This window comes from Danio aesculapii, chromosome 3, assembly GCF_903798145.1.
Source record: "Danio aesculapii chromosome 3, fDanAes4.1, whole genome shotgun sequence".
Lineage (NCBI taxonomy): Eukaryota > Metazoa > Chordata > Actinopteri > Cypriniformes > Danionidae > Danio > Danio aesculapii.
Genome location: NC_079437.1, coordinates 20,592,272 through 20,611,043, shown reverse-complemented (window position 1 = coordinate 20,611,043; position 18,772 = coordinate 20,592,272). Strand labels below are relative to the sequence as shown.

General features: G+C 36.1%; 1 protein-coding gene across 1 annotated transcript in view; it reads right to left on the bottom strand.

Moving 5' to 3' along the window:
- Positions 1-18,772, bottom strand: part of crhr1 (corticotropin releasing hormone receptor 1) — a 233,294-nt gene that overhangs the window by 122,731 nt on the left and 91,791 nt on the right. Inside the window, exons 3-4 of the mRNA XM_056453349.1 lie at positions 6,036-6,089; positions 3,225-3,344 (exon numbers count right to left, since the gene is read on the bottom strand). Of these exons, the coding sequence (XP_056309324.1) occupies positions 3,225-3,344; positions 6,036-6,089 (174 nt within the window). The remainder of the gene's footprint in view (positions 1-3,224; positions 3,345-6,035; positions 6,090-18,772) is intronic.

The following is an 18,772-nucleotide window of genomic DNA, read 5'->3' as shown; positions in this document are numbered from 1 at the left end:
CACAGAGCGTTCCAAACACATTCATTACACAATTCACTGAATCTCTTTTTTAAGCTTTCTTCCAGATGAACATTAAAAAAGTGACCATTATTAATGATAAAACCGAATAAACAAATCAGAACTCTTAAGTTATCTCTGTCCCTTGGCACAATTTCTGTATTGTCATATATTTATTTAATACTATTTTATCTATATTAATGACTGTGGCATCAAACTTAATTCTGTTCATATTTACCTCTCTCCTAAGAAAAAAACTTCAACAAAACTTTACTTGTCATTATCTAAACAAGCAACAGGTGCTTCTAGGAATAATTAAATTAAAGCACAAACTGAAGCATACTGTTCAATCAATCACATTGTGTTGTTAAGTTGAGAAGTGCTGATCCACTCATACATACTTGGATGACACACTGTGGTGTGCTTATCTGAGCTCAAAAAAAATGTTTTGTTAATCTAACACTATATCTAACATTAGAGTTGAGAGATCTGTAAAGGCTTGTGAATCTGCAGCCCACAGGGTTTATTTGACAGAAGTAAACCTGACTGAGGTGCAGATATTATTTTAGTCATAGAAAAGAAGAGGCAAAGGAAGAAAGACAGGAAGACAAATAATAAGAGAGAATGTAAAAATAAAAGGAAATGAAGGAAAATAAAGGGATATAAAAAGAATGACAGAAAGATAGAAGGAAAAACAAAGGAGAAAGAAGGAAGGAAAGAAGGAATTATGGAGGGAATAATATAACAATTAGAAAAGAAGTCAGGAAATAATGAAAAGAAAATAGAGCGATAAAAGAAAAGAAAGACAGAAAGAATGGAGGAAGGGAGGAATGGAGAGAGGAAGGAAGGAAGGAAGGAAGGAAGGAAGGAAGGAAGGAAGGAAAATGGAAAGAAAGAAAAACAGAAACCAGGAAGCAAACTAAGGAAGGATGGAGAGAGAGGAGGAAGGTAAGGAGGAAATAATATAAGAATAAGGAAAAAAAGTCAGAATTTAATGAAAAGATAACAGGGATCAAATGAAAGAAATACAGTAATAATGAAGGAAGGAAGGGATGGAGGGAGGAAGGAAGGAACAAACAAACAAACAAAGAATAAATGAAAGAATGACAGAAAGATAGAAGAAAAAAACAGAAAGAAGGAAGGAAAGGAGTTATGCAGGGAATAATATAGCAATTATTAAGAAATATAATAAATATAACAATACAAAGAAAGACAGCAATAATGAAGGAAGGAAGGGATGGATGGATGGAGGGAGGAAGGAAGGAAAATCAATACAAACAGGACAATAAAAAAAATGAAAGAATGACAGAAAGATGGAATGAAAGAAAACCAGGAAGGAAGGAAGGAAGCAAGGAAGGAAGTAAGGAAAAAAAGAAGGGAGGAGAGACGAAAGGAAGGAAGGTGGGGGAAAAAAAATCGAAAAATTGAATAGAAAAGAATAAATGAAAGGACAGAAATATGGAAAGACAAAACAGAAACAATGAAGGAAGGAAGAGAGGATGGATGGCTAGATGGATGGACGTACGGATGAATGGAATAATATAACAATATGAAAAGAATTAATGAAAGGAAAATAGGGTTAAAAGAAAAGAAAAACAGAAATAATGAATCAATGAAGGTAGGAAGGAAGGAAGAAAGAAAGAATGGAAGAAAGGAAGGAAGAATCAATAGAGAAAAGAATAAATAAAAGGATGACAAAGATGGAAGGAAAAAAACTGAAGCCAGGAAGGGAGGAAGAAAGGAAGGAAGGAAGGATGGAAGGAGAGGATAGAGGGAGAGAAGGGGAAGAGGGGGGAAGGGAGAGGAGGAGATAAGAATATAAGAATAATAAAAGTCAGGAATTAATGAAAAGAAAACAGGAGAATAAAAGAAAAGAAGGAAGGAAGGAAGGAAGGAAGGAAGGAAGGAAGGAAGGAAGGAAGGAAGAAGGAATCAATAGAAACATAAAAGAATGAATGAAAGAATGCAGAATAATGAAAGGAAAAAACTGAAACCAGGAAGGAAGCAAGGAAGGAATTAAGGAAGGAAGGAAGGAAAGAAGGAAGGAAGGAAGGAAGGAAGGAAGGAAGGAAGGAAGGATGGATGGAGGGAGAGGATGGGAGAGTGAAGGGGGGAAGGAGATACGGAGATAAGAATATAAGAATAATAACAGAAGTGAGGAATTAATGAAAAGAAAACAGAGGAATAAAATAAAAGAAAGACAGAGAGAATACACGAAGAAAGGAAGGAAGGACAATGAAAAGAAGGACAAATTAATGAAGTGAAATGATGAAAAGGAAAGAATGAACAGAAGACAAGCAGAAAGAAAGACAATGAAGGAGAGATACGCAGAAATGTAGGAACAAATAAAGAGAAGACAGTAAGAAACAAACAAAAATAAAGAACAGAAGGACAATTGAAGAAAAAGAAAAAAGAAATAAAGGCAAATAAGCTGGAAGGTGCCAAAAGTTTCATTTTATAAAACCTCCACTTCCATCCACAGGGAGAAGATAGAACAACTATTTGTCTCTGAGGGAGACTGTAACACCTTTTCACAGTAGCTTCTCTCTCGTTACAGCCAGTAAACACACACACACACACACAGCACATAAGACATGGTCTGCATACACTCACATTGGCAGAACAATTAGTGAGCTTGTTAGCAATGGTAAAACATTACTTGGTAGCAAACAAGAGCTCCAAACAGCTGACCTACATGCAGCCCGACACACACAGGCCAATTTGGCAGTTACATGCGGGCACACACACACACGAAAACACACGCAAACACACACGCAAGCACACACGCAAACACACACTCACTCACGCACACACACACACACACACGCACGCACGCACGCACGCACACACGCACAACAAACTCACTCCCTCTTTCTCGCAAACATGAATCTGAAAGCTTGTTATGTACTGAAGCTCTCAGCTGTCAGCTTGCTTATGACGCTCGCACTGCTGCTGTTCCTATCAAGCAGTGCCAGATGTATATATTCATCCAAAACATTACGTCCACACGACTCAGGCACAGAAATATCCCCAAAGACCTGCCATTGTTTGAAGTCCGACAACATCGACTTGACAAGAGAACACGAAACTATAAGAGTCAAGCAACTAGGTCTTCTATAAAACAGATATAAAACAATAAACAGCTTGTGTTCTTGTAAACAAGAGCAGATGGAGTCGTCCAGATGGGACAAAAGTAAAAAAAAAAGTGTGAAATGCTGGGCACTTACTGGTGGTGTTGTATCGGACCCCAAGGAAGGATTCGGGACAGGGCCGAGACACCACCTCTCCAGCACTGCTCCTGGGCCAGCATGTCCCAATGCCATCAATGGAAGTGTTACAGAATAAACCTAAAGGGCAGAGGAGGTGGAAGTTTGAGTGTCAATGTGAAGAAATGACTCAGCATAATGGATTTTTAACGACAAAGTAATGACACCAAGAATACAGCATTATATAATTATACTTTTCACAGATTTTCTAGTTTGGCACTTCTCATAATTTTGTATGTTGAAAAAAAAAGAAACATTTTAAATTGATTTTATTCATCTAAAAATGATATTTAAAGGTGTGTTCATTTATTTATTTTTTTCTATATGAGAATTCTGTCACTGTTTTGGAGTATGCTAGCTTATAGATAACCTTAAAGACAACATATTCTGTGGCTGTCGCTACTGGCTTGCATGGTTCGGGACCTGTAGAGCTGCACATCAATGGATTTGCTCTTCAGTGTTTGGACTCTCAGTAGAGATTATTAAACCACACTGAACTGAGCTAAACTAAACTGAACTTAAACACTGAAAACTGAACTACACTGTTTCAATTTACTATGATCTTCTATGTGAAGCTGCTTTGACACAATCTACATTGTGAAAGCGCTATACGAATAATGGTGAATTGAATTGAATTGAATACTGATCCAAACATGACTTTACAGGCTTTTACTGATTCTGAGTTCACATATGTACAAACATTTATATGTTAAATGGCTAGCTTGTAGACAAATGAATAGTTTTGTTTTCCAAAAAACAAACAAACAAACAAACAAAAAAGGCTGGATTGTATTTGTACTGTATTCAGGTTTTAGTTGCAAAAAATGAACGCTGCCACTAAACTGAATTTACTTGTGAATTCTTTCAGTATTCCTGTTCTAAATAATCAATTGAAATGCAAATGAAAAGCAGCTCTTTGACAGATAAGATAAGCCCACAGTATGACTATGAATATTTTAAACAAAAGAATATAATCTATAGAACTTTACAAATGGCCTGTGTTATTAGCTGAAATCTCTCAGCTCCGAGCCCAGAATCAATGCCTGCAGTTTTAATGCGAGTCGCTCACCTTCATATGCAGGAGATCATTTAACACTGCTTATTTTCTACGTGGTGCCTTGGCAACAACTGAGTATTGTGTGTCCTGAAGAAATGCTATTTTCTTATAAACTGGAGAGTAAATGTTCAGAGGCTCCGGCATAAGCACTTAAGGCTATTAATGATGATGGCTGCATGGGAGACACGTGGGATTCTTGCGGATGGTTTCCATTGAATATCTCTTTATCCATCTTTATCTCTGTGGCTTACTTCTACGTGTTTGTGCGAGCCGCAGGACACACTTATATCATCAGAACTGGCCTCTTTTCCAGATTTTCGAATTTTTTCCACATTGTTCTTTTAATCAAAAGGGATCTGAGGAGCCTAACGGAGATTAAGAAGTATTTTTAAAAGTTCCTAATCCTCCCTGGAGATTTTCACATATATATCTTAATCCACTGCAGTCTAAATAATTTTTGTTTATTTGTTTATTTTTGCTGAAGAAAACTGACCAAATGATGATCTTTAGGATTATCTGCGTTACCAACCAATGACAGGCAAAGGTTTTGTTTGTGACATCTATTAATTGTCCATTTATATGTATTCATACTACTTTAACAAACTTCATACATCATCTTCATTCATTCATATTCCTTTATCTTCTGCTGCGTCCCAATCCGCATACTATACGTCCTAAATAGTATTTGAAGGTAGAATTAGTATGTCCCAAATCATAGTATGTTGAAAAGAGTATGCCAAAGGTTCCCGGATGGTTTACTATTTCCGGTAAAAACTTAAAGTGTAGAAGCGTCCATACTCTAACCGCTGATATTGCCCACAATACATTGCGCGTAGGACGTGAATTCGATTTAGAACTACAAATGCGGATGAAAAGTGTAAACAAACTACAAACATGATGGATGCACGAGACTAACCGTAAAGTAGAGAGGCTTCGGTAAAGATGTTTGTATGACTGTTAATTAATATCTAGCCAACTGGAACATGTTTTAATCGCGATTTCTGTGTTATATTTCATCTGCAACAACAATACCGAACTTAAATAAAGACGTGTTTAGACATTAACGTCTGAATGCAGAATTATCCAAACACCTGAGGAGATTTCTCTGCATGAAAGACTCGTGAATGGGAGATAAACCTGCTGCTGCTGCTTCTCCAATAGGGTAGGAAATTAAATATGAAAGAAATGTGGATGATGTGTGGATGATTGACAGGGCTCGTAACTAAGCAACACAACGATCTGTTAACGAGGAAGTAGTATGTCCCAAAAGCTTGCATACTCTTCTGTTACACACTCAAAAGTGTGTACTTTTCCTTTACAAAAAAGTACATAGTATAAGTATGCGAATTGGGACGCAGCATTTGTCTCTGATTTATCAGAGGTCACCACAGCGGAATGAACCGCCAACTATTCCAGCATATGTTTTATGCAGAGGATACCCTTCCAGCTGCAACCCAGTACTGAGAAACTCATACATCATCTTTTAAATTATAAATGTGCAATCGGATGAAAGATAAATGCCTAATGCATGATATCATGGACAAATGTACTGCAGAGTATTACAGTACGTAATAACTTCTCATGCTTAAAGCCTACAGTAAATACTTTCGAATATTTTCCTGGAAATATCAAAGCCATGACCACGTGCTTCAATACTGTGATTCAGCTTGAAATTTGTCATGATTACAGATTATGAAGACAAGTTTTAAACTGACCTGTAGAGTTAGTGGCGGGGCTAGATGTCTGGTTCCACAGGATTAAAGTGCGAGCTGGGAAAGAAGAAGAAAAAGAATATTCATTGTTAATGAAAGGCAAAAGAACAAGTATAAGAAATGCTTTTTCAACATTTCTTGTGTAGAAATACACTGCAGTGCTTCTTACACATATACTACACATCAAGAGCCTGCTGAGTGCAATACCTTAATGAGTTGCAACACCTCATATTTGCTCAATAGCAAGAGGATGATGACAATCCTGGCTGAAAGTGTGACATTTACAAACACTCCCACATTCACTTGTTCTTTCATCTCAACATGAACTGCCTTCAGATTTCATTAAAAGCTCATATTTCTTGGCTTCTCACTGGCAATGGATCAAAGCCTGGAGATCCTATTTGTGTAAATAAAGCTGAAAAGAGAAAAAGTTGATATTGCAAGTTGTGCAGTGTGCAATATGTCTGTGTTATTAGTTTAATTAGATGGACCAAAACACATCTTAATAGCGGGTGTAAACAAGACAAACTGATTTGTTTGAAAACACACATTCAATATGGAATGAAAAAGCAAGAGTTTTAAGTGATTGACTTATGCACTCAAATGATTCATTCAAAAACACAGAGCCATTGAGGAAGACCACAACAATGACTTGCATATGTGATTGATTGATTGATTGATTGGTTGGTTGGTTCACTGACTAAAGCTGCGGTCACACTGGGTTTTGTGTGTGCAAAATTCTGTCGTATGGCGCTGCGAAAATGGGCGGGATTAAACAAGATGATTAGACATTTAAAAAAGCGAGCGATTGCTCCACATTTTAAATTTCTGTCCAGAGAGGTCATGTTTTGATCCTATATTGGTCTCACGCAATCATGTGATGCAATTTTGCAGGTCAGAGTTCCCCAAACTTGAACTTTCCAACGCAGCAAACTGTGAAACTTGACGCACGACCTTGTGTTTCCGGTCTGATGCATTAGTGTGTGTATGAATGGAAGTCTATGGAGAGAAAAGTGCAGTGTGACCGCAGCTTAACTATAGATTTTTGTTGATTGATTGCCTGACTGACTAACTGGGTGACTGTTTGCTTGCCATTTGGTTGGTTGGTTGATTCATTTATTCATTTCTTCACTGACTAACTAATGATTTTAGTTGATGTATTGACTGACTAACTGGGTGATTGTTTGTTTTCCATTTGGTTGGTTGGTTGATTCATTTATTCATTTCTTCACTGACTAACTAATGATTTTAGTTGATGTATTGACTGACTAACTGGGTGATTGTTTGTTTTCCATTTGGTTGGTTGGTTCATTTATACATTCATTTCTTCACTGGCTAACTACTGATTTTAGTTGATGTATTGACTGATTAACTGGGTGATTGTTTGTTTGCTATTTGGTTGGTTGGTTGGTTGGTTGGTTGGTTGGTTCATTCATTCATTTCTTCATCGACTAACTAATGATTTTAGTTAATGTATAGACTGACTAACTGGGTGATTGTTTGTTTGCTTGTTTGGTTGGATGGTTGGATGGTTGGTTGGTTGGTTGGTTTATTCATTTGTTCATTGACTAACTGCCAATTTTAACTGATTTGTTGACTGACTGTGGATTTTTGTTGATTTATTGACTGACTAACTGGGTGATTGTTTGTTTGGTTCATTCATTCATTCATTTGTTTATTCACTGACAACCTTTTTATTTTAGTTGATTGACTAACTGAGTCATTGTTTGTTTGGTTGGTTAGTTGGATGGTTGGTTGTTTGGTTTTATTTATTTATTTATTTATTTGTTCATTGATTAACTGTCAATTTTAGCTGATTCATTGACTGACTGTTGATTTTTGTTGATTGATTAACTTACTGGGTGATTGTTTGTTTGATTGTTTGGTTGGCTGATCTTTTGTGTATTTGCAGTCTTTTGTTGTATATAATTTACACATTGCACAAATATGATGTTGCAAACTTGCCTGATAACTTGAAATAGTTAAATCAATTACAAACAGACAAAGTGAACTAAAAACACAAAACCTAATACCTAAAAATGATTTAGGATAACTTTTTAACCATACAAACATTACCATTCATGCATTTCTTTCTCTGTTTGTGAAGCAAATAGAGTATGAATCTTTACTGTAGAGAATTGTGCTGCTTTGCCTATCAAATCACGGTTAAATTTGTTTCTCTATTCACCTTGCTGTCTGCTGTTCAATGAGATAAAACAAGCACACATCTATTAATCTTCTACTTCACAAAAGCAATGGACAGTTCGGCTAGATCCTCAGCACCGGAGCAAAGCATGCACACAAACGCACACACATTGAAGCTAACAACCCAAGCTTGCATGTCAGAGTCAGTTCATCCTCTGGCCCGGAAATAACAGGTGATATCGCTGCTGAATAATTCATAATGGATATGAGCAGCTCTGTTCTCCATGTCTTTTCAAATAGCAGAAAAATGGATGCACAAAACAATATGTTCTCAGTACTGCGCTGTGACTATATTGATTTGAAAATGAGGTTCCACCCTACAGGATGAAGTTTGTTTATTTGTCACAATGAGGGACTATGCCGTTTTTGCAATGCAATTTATCCTGACATCCATGCTTATGTTCTTGGGTGTGATTTTACGGGAACAAAACGCCTCTGAGGAAATAAATGTACAAGATCCTGATGTACTTTATATAAGCTACTGCGCATCTGTCTGTAAAAATAAAAACATTCTTGGATGTGATTGGCTTTAGAGGTTTAAATTCATAAATTTGCTTATTTCACAATATCTGAGCAGCTGAAACAAACAACAATGAACACACTAAACTAATAGGATCAAAACCTGTCAGGAACTGCTTTAGCTGTATGATTGCACACCTTATAATGTTCATCAGCCAATCAGAATCAAGTATTTAACAGCCTTGTAGTGTGTGTGTGTGTGTGTGTGTGTGTGTGTGTGTGTGTGTGTGTGTGTGTGTGTGTGTGTCTCCCATGAAACAAAAACTATTTTAAAATAGTTTATCTCAACTGCTGCAATGAAATGCAGAGACAATCGAATAATTGCACATCCCTCAATGTTTTTGTACCCAAAACTGAAAACAAAATCAGTTCCAACGACGTTGTTTATATTTGGGGTCAAACCACATGTGATACCAGTGCAGTGAATTGAAAGAACAATGCTGAGGACACCGACAGCTCTCAGTGTGAAAAGAGAGAAATGTTTGCATGCAGATGTTCTTAAAGTTGTGCTTATCTGTGCTCCCTGTGTCTATGAGGAGCATAATGTGCACAAAAAAGCACAATCTTTCTTTGAGTTTACTTAAAGGAACACTGAACATTTTTGATTCCAGTCAGCTGATCTCCAGGTCTGGCAGGCACACTTTTAGCTTAGCTTAGCATAAATCATTGAATCGGATTAGACCATTAGCATCTCGCTCAAAATTGACCAAAAAAATGTCAATAATGTTTTCTATTTAAAGCTTGACTCTTCCATAGTCACATTGTATGTTAAGACCTGTGGAAAATAAAAGCTGTTATTTTCTAGCAACATTATTCTCATTTCGACTTAATAATCAAGGGCTGTTTCTCAAAATGAAATTCAAATATCTTCAGTGATCTTGCATTGCTGTGTTCTCGTGTAGCGCCATCAACTTCCAAAGTTTAGTTCCAAAACTCAAGATTGCAAAAAGGGAGGATGCGTGAAAGTTCCCGGATGTGTTCTTGATATCGAGGATGCATCGATGCAGACTTGAGCACAAAACTCGTTCGAGAAGTCCCAGAAGTCATTGCAGCTGATTCTGAATAAAGGAGGTGGGAAGTGCAGCATTTTAATCCTGATTATTATTAAAGTTCAGAGATATAACTTATTTTAGGAGTTTCCCAAAATGAGACTGTGAAAGTAAACTGACATGAAAATCTTAATTAAGGCATAAACATATTAAGAGTATTTATTTGCTAAAATTCATATTAAAATCTGTTTTATTTGTACTGTGCAATATATATTTGTAAGGTCTTTGTGATTGTTATAGATATTGAAAAAGGGAAAAACAATAACTCGTTGTATGAACGCTGTATTGTTTGAATAATTTTCTGTTAAAAAATGTGTGAAGTTTATGTGACCATCAGGAAGAATGCAGGATCTTAGTTCTCACAGGACGCATTCTCTTTTCTCGTGATCTCCTGAGTTTGTTCTTCCGAGGTAACCTGGCAAGAATGAAAGTTAACATGACTGCAGCTGGCACAATGATAGTACACAGCATCTGAAAATCAGCTAACTTCGGAGTATTCCAGTTCAAATACAGTATTTAAGGTTCAAGTTCTGGACCAAAGTAAATGTAAATGAGTTGACTTTACTCAAATGGCCTCCACAGTCACCAGATCTCAATCTAATAGAGCACTTTTGGGATGTGGTGAAACAGTAAATTCACATCAAGGAATCTCAACCAACAAATCTGCAGCAATTGCATAATATAACATCGATAATGTTAATATGGACCAAAATCCATAAGGAAATTTTTCGAGTACCTTGTTGAATCTATGCCATGAAGAGTTAAGGCAACTCTTAAGGCAAAAGGGGGTCCAACCCGGTACTAGTAGGATGTACCCAAAAAAGTGGCCGGTGAGTGTGTATTGAAAAAGGCAAAAGCAGTAACTTGTATGAATGCTGTAATGTTTAAATATTTTTTTGTAAAAAAATGTGTGAAGGTCATGTGGCCATCACAGGACGTGTACTGTCTCCCGAGTAGTTCTTCTGAGGTAACCTGGCAAGAACAGTCTGCACAAGAAAGCATTCTTTGAACTGAGAAACAGCCAAGGAAATTTGCTGCTGTAACATGGCTGCAGCCGGCACAATGACAGTACACAGCATCTGAAAAATCGGCTAACTTCAGAGTATTCCAGTTCAAATATAGCATATACGGTTAAAGTTCTGGACAAAAGTAAATGTTCTGAATTTTCTCTCATCTATCATCTCTATGGTTGCAAGGTACACTTCCAGTGCAGCAGGTGGCCACATTGGTTATACTGATGGAAGTGAGCCTATTTTCAGGTGATGTGCAATATCATTGCACCTGCAGAAGCCATGTTCCTTGATTAAAAGCTAAAAGTGCCCCTTCCAGACCTGGAGACTTAACTCCTGGGAAGTTGTAAAATTGGGTTATTTTTTTTAAGCTGATGTTTCTTTAAAACATGGCTAAAATGCATTTATCACAAAGCCTAAGTAAAGTGCTTGTGTGCAGCTAGTTACTGAACATGTGAACAGACAACAGAGGTCCAATTTTACATTCAAACTAAAGTGTTTAGGTGTTTAAAATTGTATATTCACCAAAACTGCAACAAGTAGTTATAAAATAACTTTTTATTATGAATATGAGCTGAAGAAGGGATGCTTTATCAGATGAAAACAATCACATACAGTCAATCTCTCTCTCACAATACTACACACAATACAAAGTTCAATCAAGCAACTCAGCATCTCTTTAATATAAATTCTAAAGTGACATTTCCAAACAGTTACAAAGGCTTTCACAAAGCTGTGGTTGTTTGCTCTTTATTTACGCATGTGATATCCAACGGTTTATAGCTATTACTCTGCTGCAGGCACTCCTTTTTCTCATGTACTGTAATATTTCTTTTGAAACCCAACGACCATCATACAGCAAACAAAGCCTTCTGAACTCCATCACAGGCAAGAGAAAATGTGTTTATTATTACCATGACAACTGTGAGAGAACAAATGGGCTCTTGATGCTTCAGTGTTAATTAGATTGAGTGGGCTCAGTATCACAGCTAATCACAGGTTTGTTATGAGCACCCTGAACTTTACGCACACTTTGGTCTGTGAATTTGACTTCATAATTGCAGTACATCAACAATGCCTACACAAACAGTCATGACACAGCATATGACTTCAAATAAATCAGCTAATTATATTATCCCACAAATGATGCACTGTAATCAAGAGTCGTTTAAATGTGAAATGTTTGCATTAAATCAATACAGTTAATCAAATCCATCCAAACATTCACACATATTTTGTACAGCATCCAATGCAGGAAATAAGAACTATTGGGTTAAGTCTAAAACAAATTGTCGTGTTTATTTTTGTCTGTTTTAACTTTTCAGTGAAGTAGTTTCTGATGTTCAGTATTGCTTTGTTTTACTGTATTTTTGTAAGGACATGTTGCATCTTAAGCTAACCCAGTTGTTCTCAGCATTTTTCCAAGGGACTTTTATTTTAATGTTAAAAATTCTCAATGACTCCTCACAGACAATAAATCCAAAATCAGTTGATACACTGTAAAATATTATATGATCAATTAGTCCTGATAGCATATGTTTTTAGGTCATTGTAACTAATTAATGTCACTGTCACACAAGGAAAACGGGGTGGGGGGGGGGGGGTTATCTCTTTTCATCAGTTTATTCAAAACAATGTGGAAAGTGCAGTAGAATAAGCAGGCAGGTGATATTCTTGGTAGGAGAGCTGACGTGTAACCAGTTCACAATGTAAACAGGGCTTTGCATGCAATCACCAGAGTATAAAGTCACTTCCCTGAATCACAGCTTGTGCATCCACAAGTTTAGGAGAAACGTCCTTTGGAGAGGGGAAACATCCACGGAAGATGGCGAGCCAGGGAGAAGGTAAGGTGAACCATCTGACATCGATTCCAGCCACTGACTGACTGAAATCAAGGAGGTTTTACAGGGGACTAGACTACGGGTGCATGTGTGTCTGATCAGAAATCACGTGAGAGGGCTCGGACGTGATGAGAGGTGGCAGGAGAAGGGGAACGATGATTGTAGCTGAGGGAACGTGGTGGTGAGAGAGACTTGGGATTGGAGAATGAGCCTGGAATGTGAAAATTAAGCTAAGTTCTCATGTTCTAACTTAATTTTACATGTTACACAATCTGTTTTAAGTCCATTTAACTTAAACACTGTAAAAAATGGATTTCAACGGTAAAAAAACTGTAAAAATGCTACAGTAAAAATCCATAACCTGGTTAACGGTGTGTTTCCTTAATATATTCGGCGAATAACCATAAATTGACTTTCCCAAAATTCCTTGCATGGCGCATCACTTTTTATGCTTTTTGTTATATTACTATGGAAGTTTTTAGTTGTTTCCCCATCAATTCTGAACATTAGAGATTTATGTTGCGTCTAATGTTGATAAACGATGTTTATTTCATGACTTTAATTTTATGCGTGTTACCATACTGGTGTTTAGTAGCTTCTATACCTTCTATTTAGTAGCTTCTATATCTTCTATTTAGTAGACCTTCTATACACTGATACACTTTTCTACTTGTGGGAAAGGTGTTTGAGATGAGCATTGGTTCATTATGTAACTTACTCATCACCACAGCATATGGTTGTGTTAACGTGTCTAACTGTGTAACAAAAGATGTGTAGATGTTGGTAATTCAAAATACAGACATATTACATCTATAATTAATGAAATACGGTAGTTTACTGTAAAAATAAGAAATTATTTTCACGGTTTGTACCGTATTTTTAACGGTAAAATACTGGCAACCACAGCTGCCGTTTTTTTACCGTAAATTTTACAGATTTAGTTTTTACAAGTTCAATGGATTTATATGGTTAATTTGATTCAGTTTAGAAATTTAAGGCAACCAGGATTTATTTACAGTGCAGGCTTTTATTAATCACAACAACTTTATACTTTATAATTTATAACATTATAATTTAAATATATAAATAACTTATAAACATCATCTACTGAGTGTCATACTCCTGACCTGACAGTGTTGTCTGTCCTGTCAGTGTTTAATATTTCCCTGTTTGTCCTGTGCTTGTTTACATTGCTTTGCCTTAATTTGTGTTGGCCATGTGCTCCTCTTGTCTTTCCTCCTTGTTTTCAGTTACCCTGTCCTATTATTTAGACCTTGTTATCCTGTTTTCACCTGTCTCTTGTGTGCTTTGTTCTATATATTGTGCTGTGTGTTCTCATTTCTTTGCTGATTCGTTCCATGTGAGCTTGTCTTGTGTATCCTTACCGAGCATTTTGTCTTGGTTGTTCTAGTTCTCTTGTTTTCATATTGTTTGTTTGTAGCTACTGCTTTCTTTTGTAAGTTTCTAAAGTTTACTTAAATTTGTGTTTTAATCTTTGTCTTGCTTTTATCCAAAGAACCATTTTTGTTCTATTTTTCTGTCAGTTCCAGTCGCGTTAATTGTTGATTATTAGTTGTCTTTTTAATTGTTTAATTTCTCTCTTTAAGATTCTAAAAGTCTTTATTTCAGTGTCTGTTTTATTAAATTGCCAAAGTCAGTCTAGTTCTCTTACTACTAGGAGTTATATTTGATTTCATCTTTTCTTTTAGATTTAGTTAGTTTTATTGTATAATAATGTTGCCTGTTTGCTGTCCTGTCTTATACTGTTCCAGTCATGTTGTTCCAGTCTGTTGTTCTACTCCTGGCTGGCTGTTCATCTTGGTACGATCTTATCTCTACCACTGACTTCCCTTTGCTATTGCCCCTACTTTTTGGACCCTGTCATCCCCTTGTCTGTCTACATTGTCTGCAATTGGGTTTGCTTTCTTGTAACCATCCATGACACTAAGATATATTCATTCCTTCGGCTTAGTCTCTATTTCAGAGGTCGCCACAACAGAATAATCCGCCAAATATACCAGCATATGTTTTGTGCAGCAGATTCCCTTCCAGCTGCAACCTAGTACTGGGAAACACCTATACACACTCATACACATGCAAACTACACACAGAAATGCCAACTGGCCCAGCCGGGACTCAAACCAGTGACCTTCTTGCTGTGAGGCAACAGTGTAAACCACTGAGTTACCATGCCGCCACTACTAAGAGTTACATTGTTTTAATTTAGTTTTTTTTTTTTAATGTAATTTTTTTTAAATAGACAAAATGCCAATTTTCATTTAATATTTGCAATTGTGCATAAAGCTTAGTTTAACCTCCATTTTGTCTGATAATAGCCTGAACAAAAACAGCAGACAGTCTGAATGAAATATACATTTCATATAATATACAGTGTGTATTTTTATGAAATATACAGTAGGTGGTGCTTATAGAAAGGCATACTTTCTGCAAGAAACTTGCTTAATGCTAGAAGGTAATTACCTTTTCAAGTAGCAGTTCAAGTATTGCTGCAATTAAATATACTTATTAAATTGCCAAATTAACCGTCCCAAATTGTTTTTTTCATCAGACTTGTATCCGTTTCATTTGTACTTGTAACCCCTAAAACTAGAGTGTCCTCTCATAAATATTTTAGTGAAGGTCGAGACCCCCCATGTTGGGGGAGCTAAAGCATTTAATAACTGTTTGCAAATGATGAAAGAAATATCAAGAAAAACGGACAGACAGAAAAAAAAAATATAGACAGTTATCCAACAATGCTCTGGAGATCAGCAATAAATGACACAGCTCTTGACTTGTCCTTAAATGAACACAAACAGCCTCTCGTAAAACAACAAGTGATCAAAGGTCAGCTCGTTAAATGACTCTTAAACTTCTTTTCGTCAAGACTCTCAATTAGGATCACTAAGGTTACCACAGACACACAAAGCAGATAAATCCAGTTAGCCAGAAACTCTTGATTGGCCCTTTTCACCTTAAAACACAGTCCTTTGTAAACACCTTCTTTCCTCTCTCAGCTGTGAAGCTGGCAGTAAGAGACTGTCAATATGAGTGTTTACGTCTGATAGTTACTGTGAAGTGTTTACTGCTAATTAAAGAACTAGACGGTACAGAACTGTTCGTTTAAAAACTCTACTCAACAAAATCATGATATAAACCAGAGTCAATCACTGCTACTGCCCTTACATATTACAAAATGGGCTTAATTTGTTTTTTTTGGTAATATTCATTGAAAGTCCGAGCATTTGATTACGTGTTTGGAGTGGCAGCCTAAACTGTGTATTAATATTCTTAACCATGCCACTCTTATCGTTAGTTTTCTATGATGAGACAATGCGTCAAAAAAGCCCTTTCCCCTTTCCAATATTCCATTTCAGTTGGAAGTGCATAAACATTGAAATAAAAGTTGACTTTTCTGACTTTAAAGACTTTGAAGGTTTGGCATAAGCCATCTGACATATTGTGTTATTTATGCGTGCCATTCAACAACATCGACAACTGTACAACACTGAGAGTAGAGCTGTGTTTATGTTGTGTCCTGTGGATTTTGTGATAGGGGAGATGGAATAGATGCACAGGGGTGCGTTTCCCAAACAACGATGTAACTCGTGGCTGAACTATCATAGTACGATGCATCATTTGGGAAAAGAACGATGTAGTGATGAGTGTTTCCCAAAACCCATAGTTTCTCTGTCGCAGATCCATCGTTTGAACCACATTAGTTATAACATAAAATGCCCACAATGATGCTCTAAATAGGCTGGAGTAACAACTTCTTTAAAGAACTCTATAATTTCTTTGTGCAAATTATATTGTCTGACACGCACACGCGCTTAAAAAAAATCCAATATTAGTTTTGGTAAAAACATGCATTCGTTTTCCATATTAATTGAAATATATGTAAATGGCACATGTAGGGCCAATGTTTCCTTTACAAATACTTTTGAGAATATTACATATTCTAATCTAAAACATAAAATCACTTTCAAAAGCTAACACATATTCTAATATCATATATAAGTCATATAAATAGATAAATTAATATTGAGGCTATTTATTAAGAAATGAAATTTAATTTATTGTTTATTAGGAAATGAAAAAAAATCCTACTTTAATAATAATGATATTAATGATGATGATGATGATTATTATTTTGTTATTATTAATTATTATTATTAAGTGGGATATTGTTTATTTATTTTTATTTTTTTTGAAAGTCTACTTTTACCATTTGACATGTAAATCACTGCAGAAATGTGCTAACAAACAGGCCCATTCATATACAGTACAGATACTTAATAAATAACCTACTATAAATTAAAAGCATTAACGTATGCAATGTTTTTTGTTTTCACAAGCTTTGGAGACATAACAAATTCTGCTTTTAAATATTAGGTCACGCATAGCTTTCGCCATGAGCCACGGATGTGTTCAAAATGACATCAATGTTTTTAAAGTGCACTGCGAAGGGAGCGCAATTGTAAGCATGAAGATCGCTGAAACTGAACTGTAAAAATACTTTGAAAGCAAATTACACCTAAGCCAGGAACTAAGTTTCTAACGACAGCTCCAGAGGTGTCGTTGCAAGCATAGAAGTTTGCAACGCAGTTTGCGAATGTTTATTGGAATGACGGATGTGGGAAACGGCAAATCAACAAACTATGTTTGTAACAACACAACTTGCGACCTTAGTTGGCGAGCGGTGGTTTTCGGAAATGCATCCCAGATTGACAGGCCAAGAATCACAATCGGCTTAATTGGGTTAATTAAGCTGGTAAAGAGATGCATTGGAATGTAAGTTAGCTAATTAGTTATTTGCCAATTAGTTCATGCTAACTGATGTATTAATATATGCATAATAATATATTTAGGTAACATTAACAAAGATTAGGTAATGCATTAACTAACGTTAACTAATACAACCTTATTGTTGTGTTCCCAGATAAACCAGATGTGTGTGTGCGCGTGTGTGTGTGTGTGTGTGCGTGTATGTGTGTGTGCATCCATATGCGCATGTGTCTTCTAACACTTTAAAATACTGTGCTGGTGTTTTATATGTCATGTATTCATCTGATAAATGTACATTTCCATCCGTGTTATATTGTACCATACTGTACTCTGAAGCAGAAGAAAGATGACAATGTAGGGCTTATCAGGATATCATCTTTCATATCATTTTGAATCGATAAATAATAATGATACAGTAAACCTCAAACTCTGTAAACAAAACAAATTATGATAATCAAATCAAATGGGGAGCTAGTGGCTGGGATGCACAAGAAAAGAAACCAAAAGCCACTCTGGCGACATCCTTACAGTACATATTTTTTATTTACAATCTCCTCACTACTGCTAGTCACGGCATTCGTTTTTGGGTGTGTTGTTATTCTGACCTGAAGTTACAATGACAATGAATCTAAAACTCACATGTAACAAGTTTATTGAAAAAAGTAAAAAGCACTGCAGTGTTTGGATGCGCTGTGTTTGTATGAGGTAACTAGTCTACTAGTTACGTTACAACTAGAAACTAGTTACAACTAGAAAACTAGAAACTAGTTACAACTAGAAACTAGTTACAACTAGAAATGTGTATATTCCAGACATAGTGTGAAGCAGATTGGTGCGCTCTGGGCATGCAGAAAAGTTCAGATGTTTTTCAACTAGGGGTACCTGGAAAATGTGCACGCATGCGCGTACTGCTTGCACACCATGTTCGCGTCGCTCCTTATTTGTGCGCGTACTCCCTAAGCATATTGTCATTGCTTTCAAGGCAAGTGCTCAGCAGCCACATTTTAATAAAACTATATTGCTTTATACCACAACTTCATATCAAACTTTATTTTATCATTATTTACAATGGCGTATGGTCAATAAATACCGATTTTATTGCCCAGCCCTAAGTCAATGTATATTTTATACATCATTCTTTTAACACAACATCTACAAAATAACAATTATGAAAATGTGAGTATTTTTAAGCTTTATTCAGGATATAAAGGTGCTGTAAACTGAATATTCATACAACTACAAAAAGTGTACCATTTTGCAGATGCAAGATCAATAGCTTTTTCTTAATGACAGCAAACAATAGTTCAATTCATCTCAACAATACACCA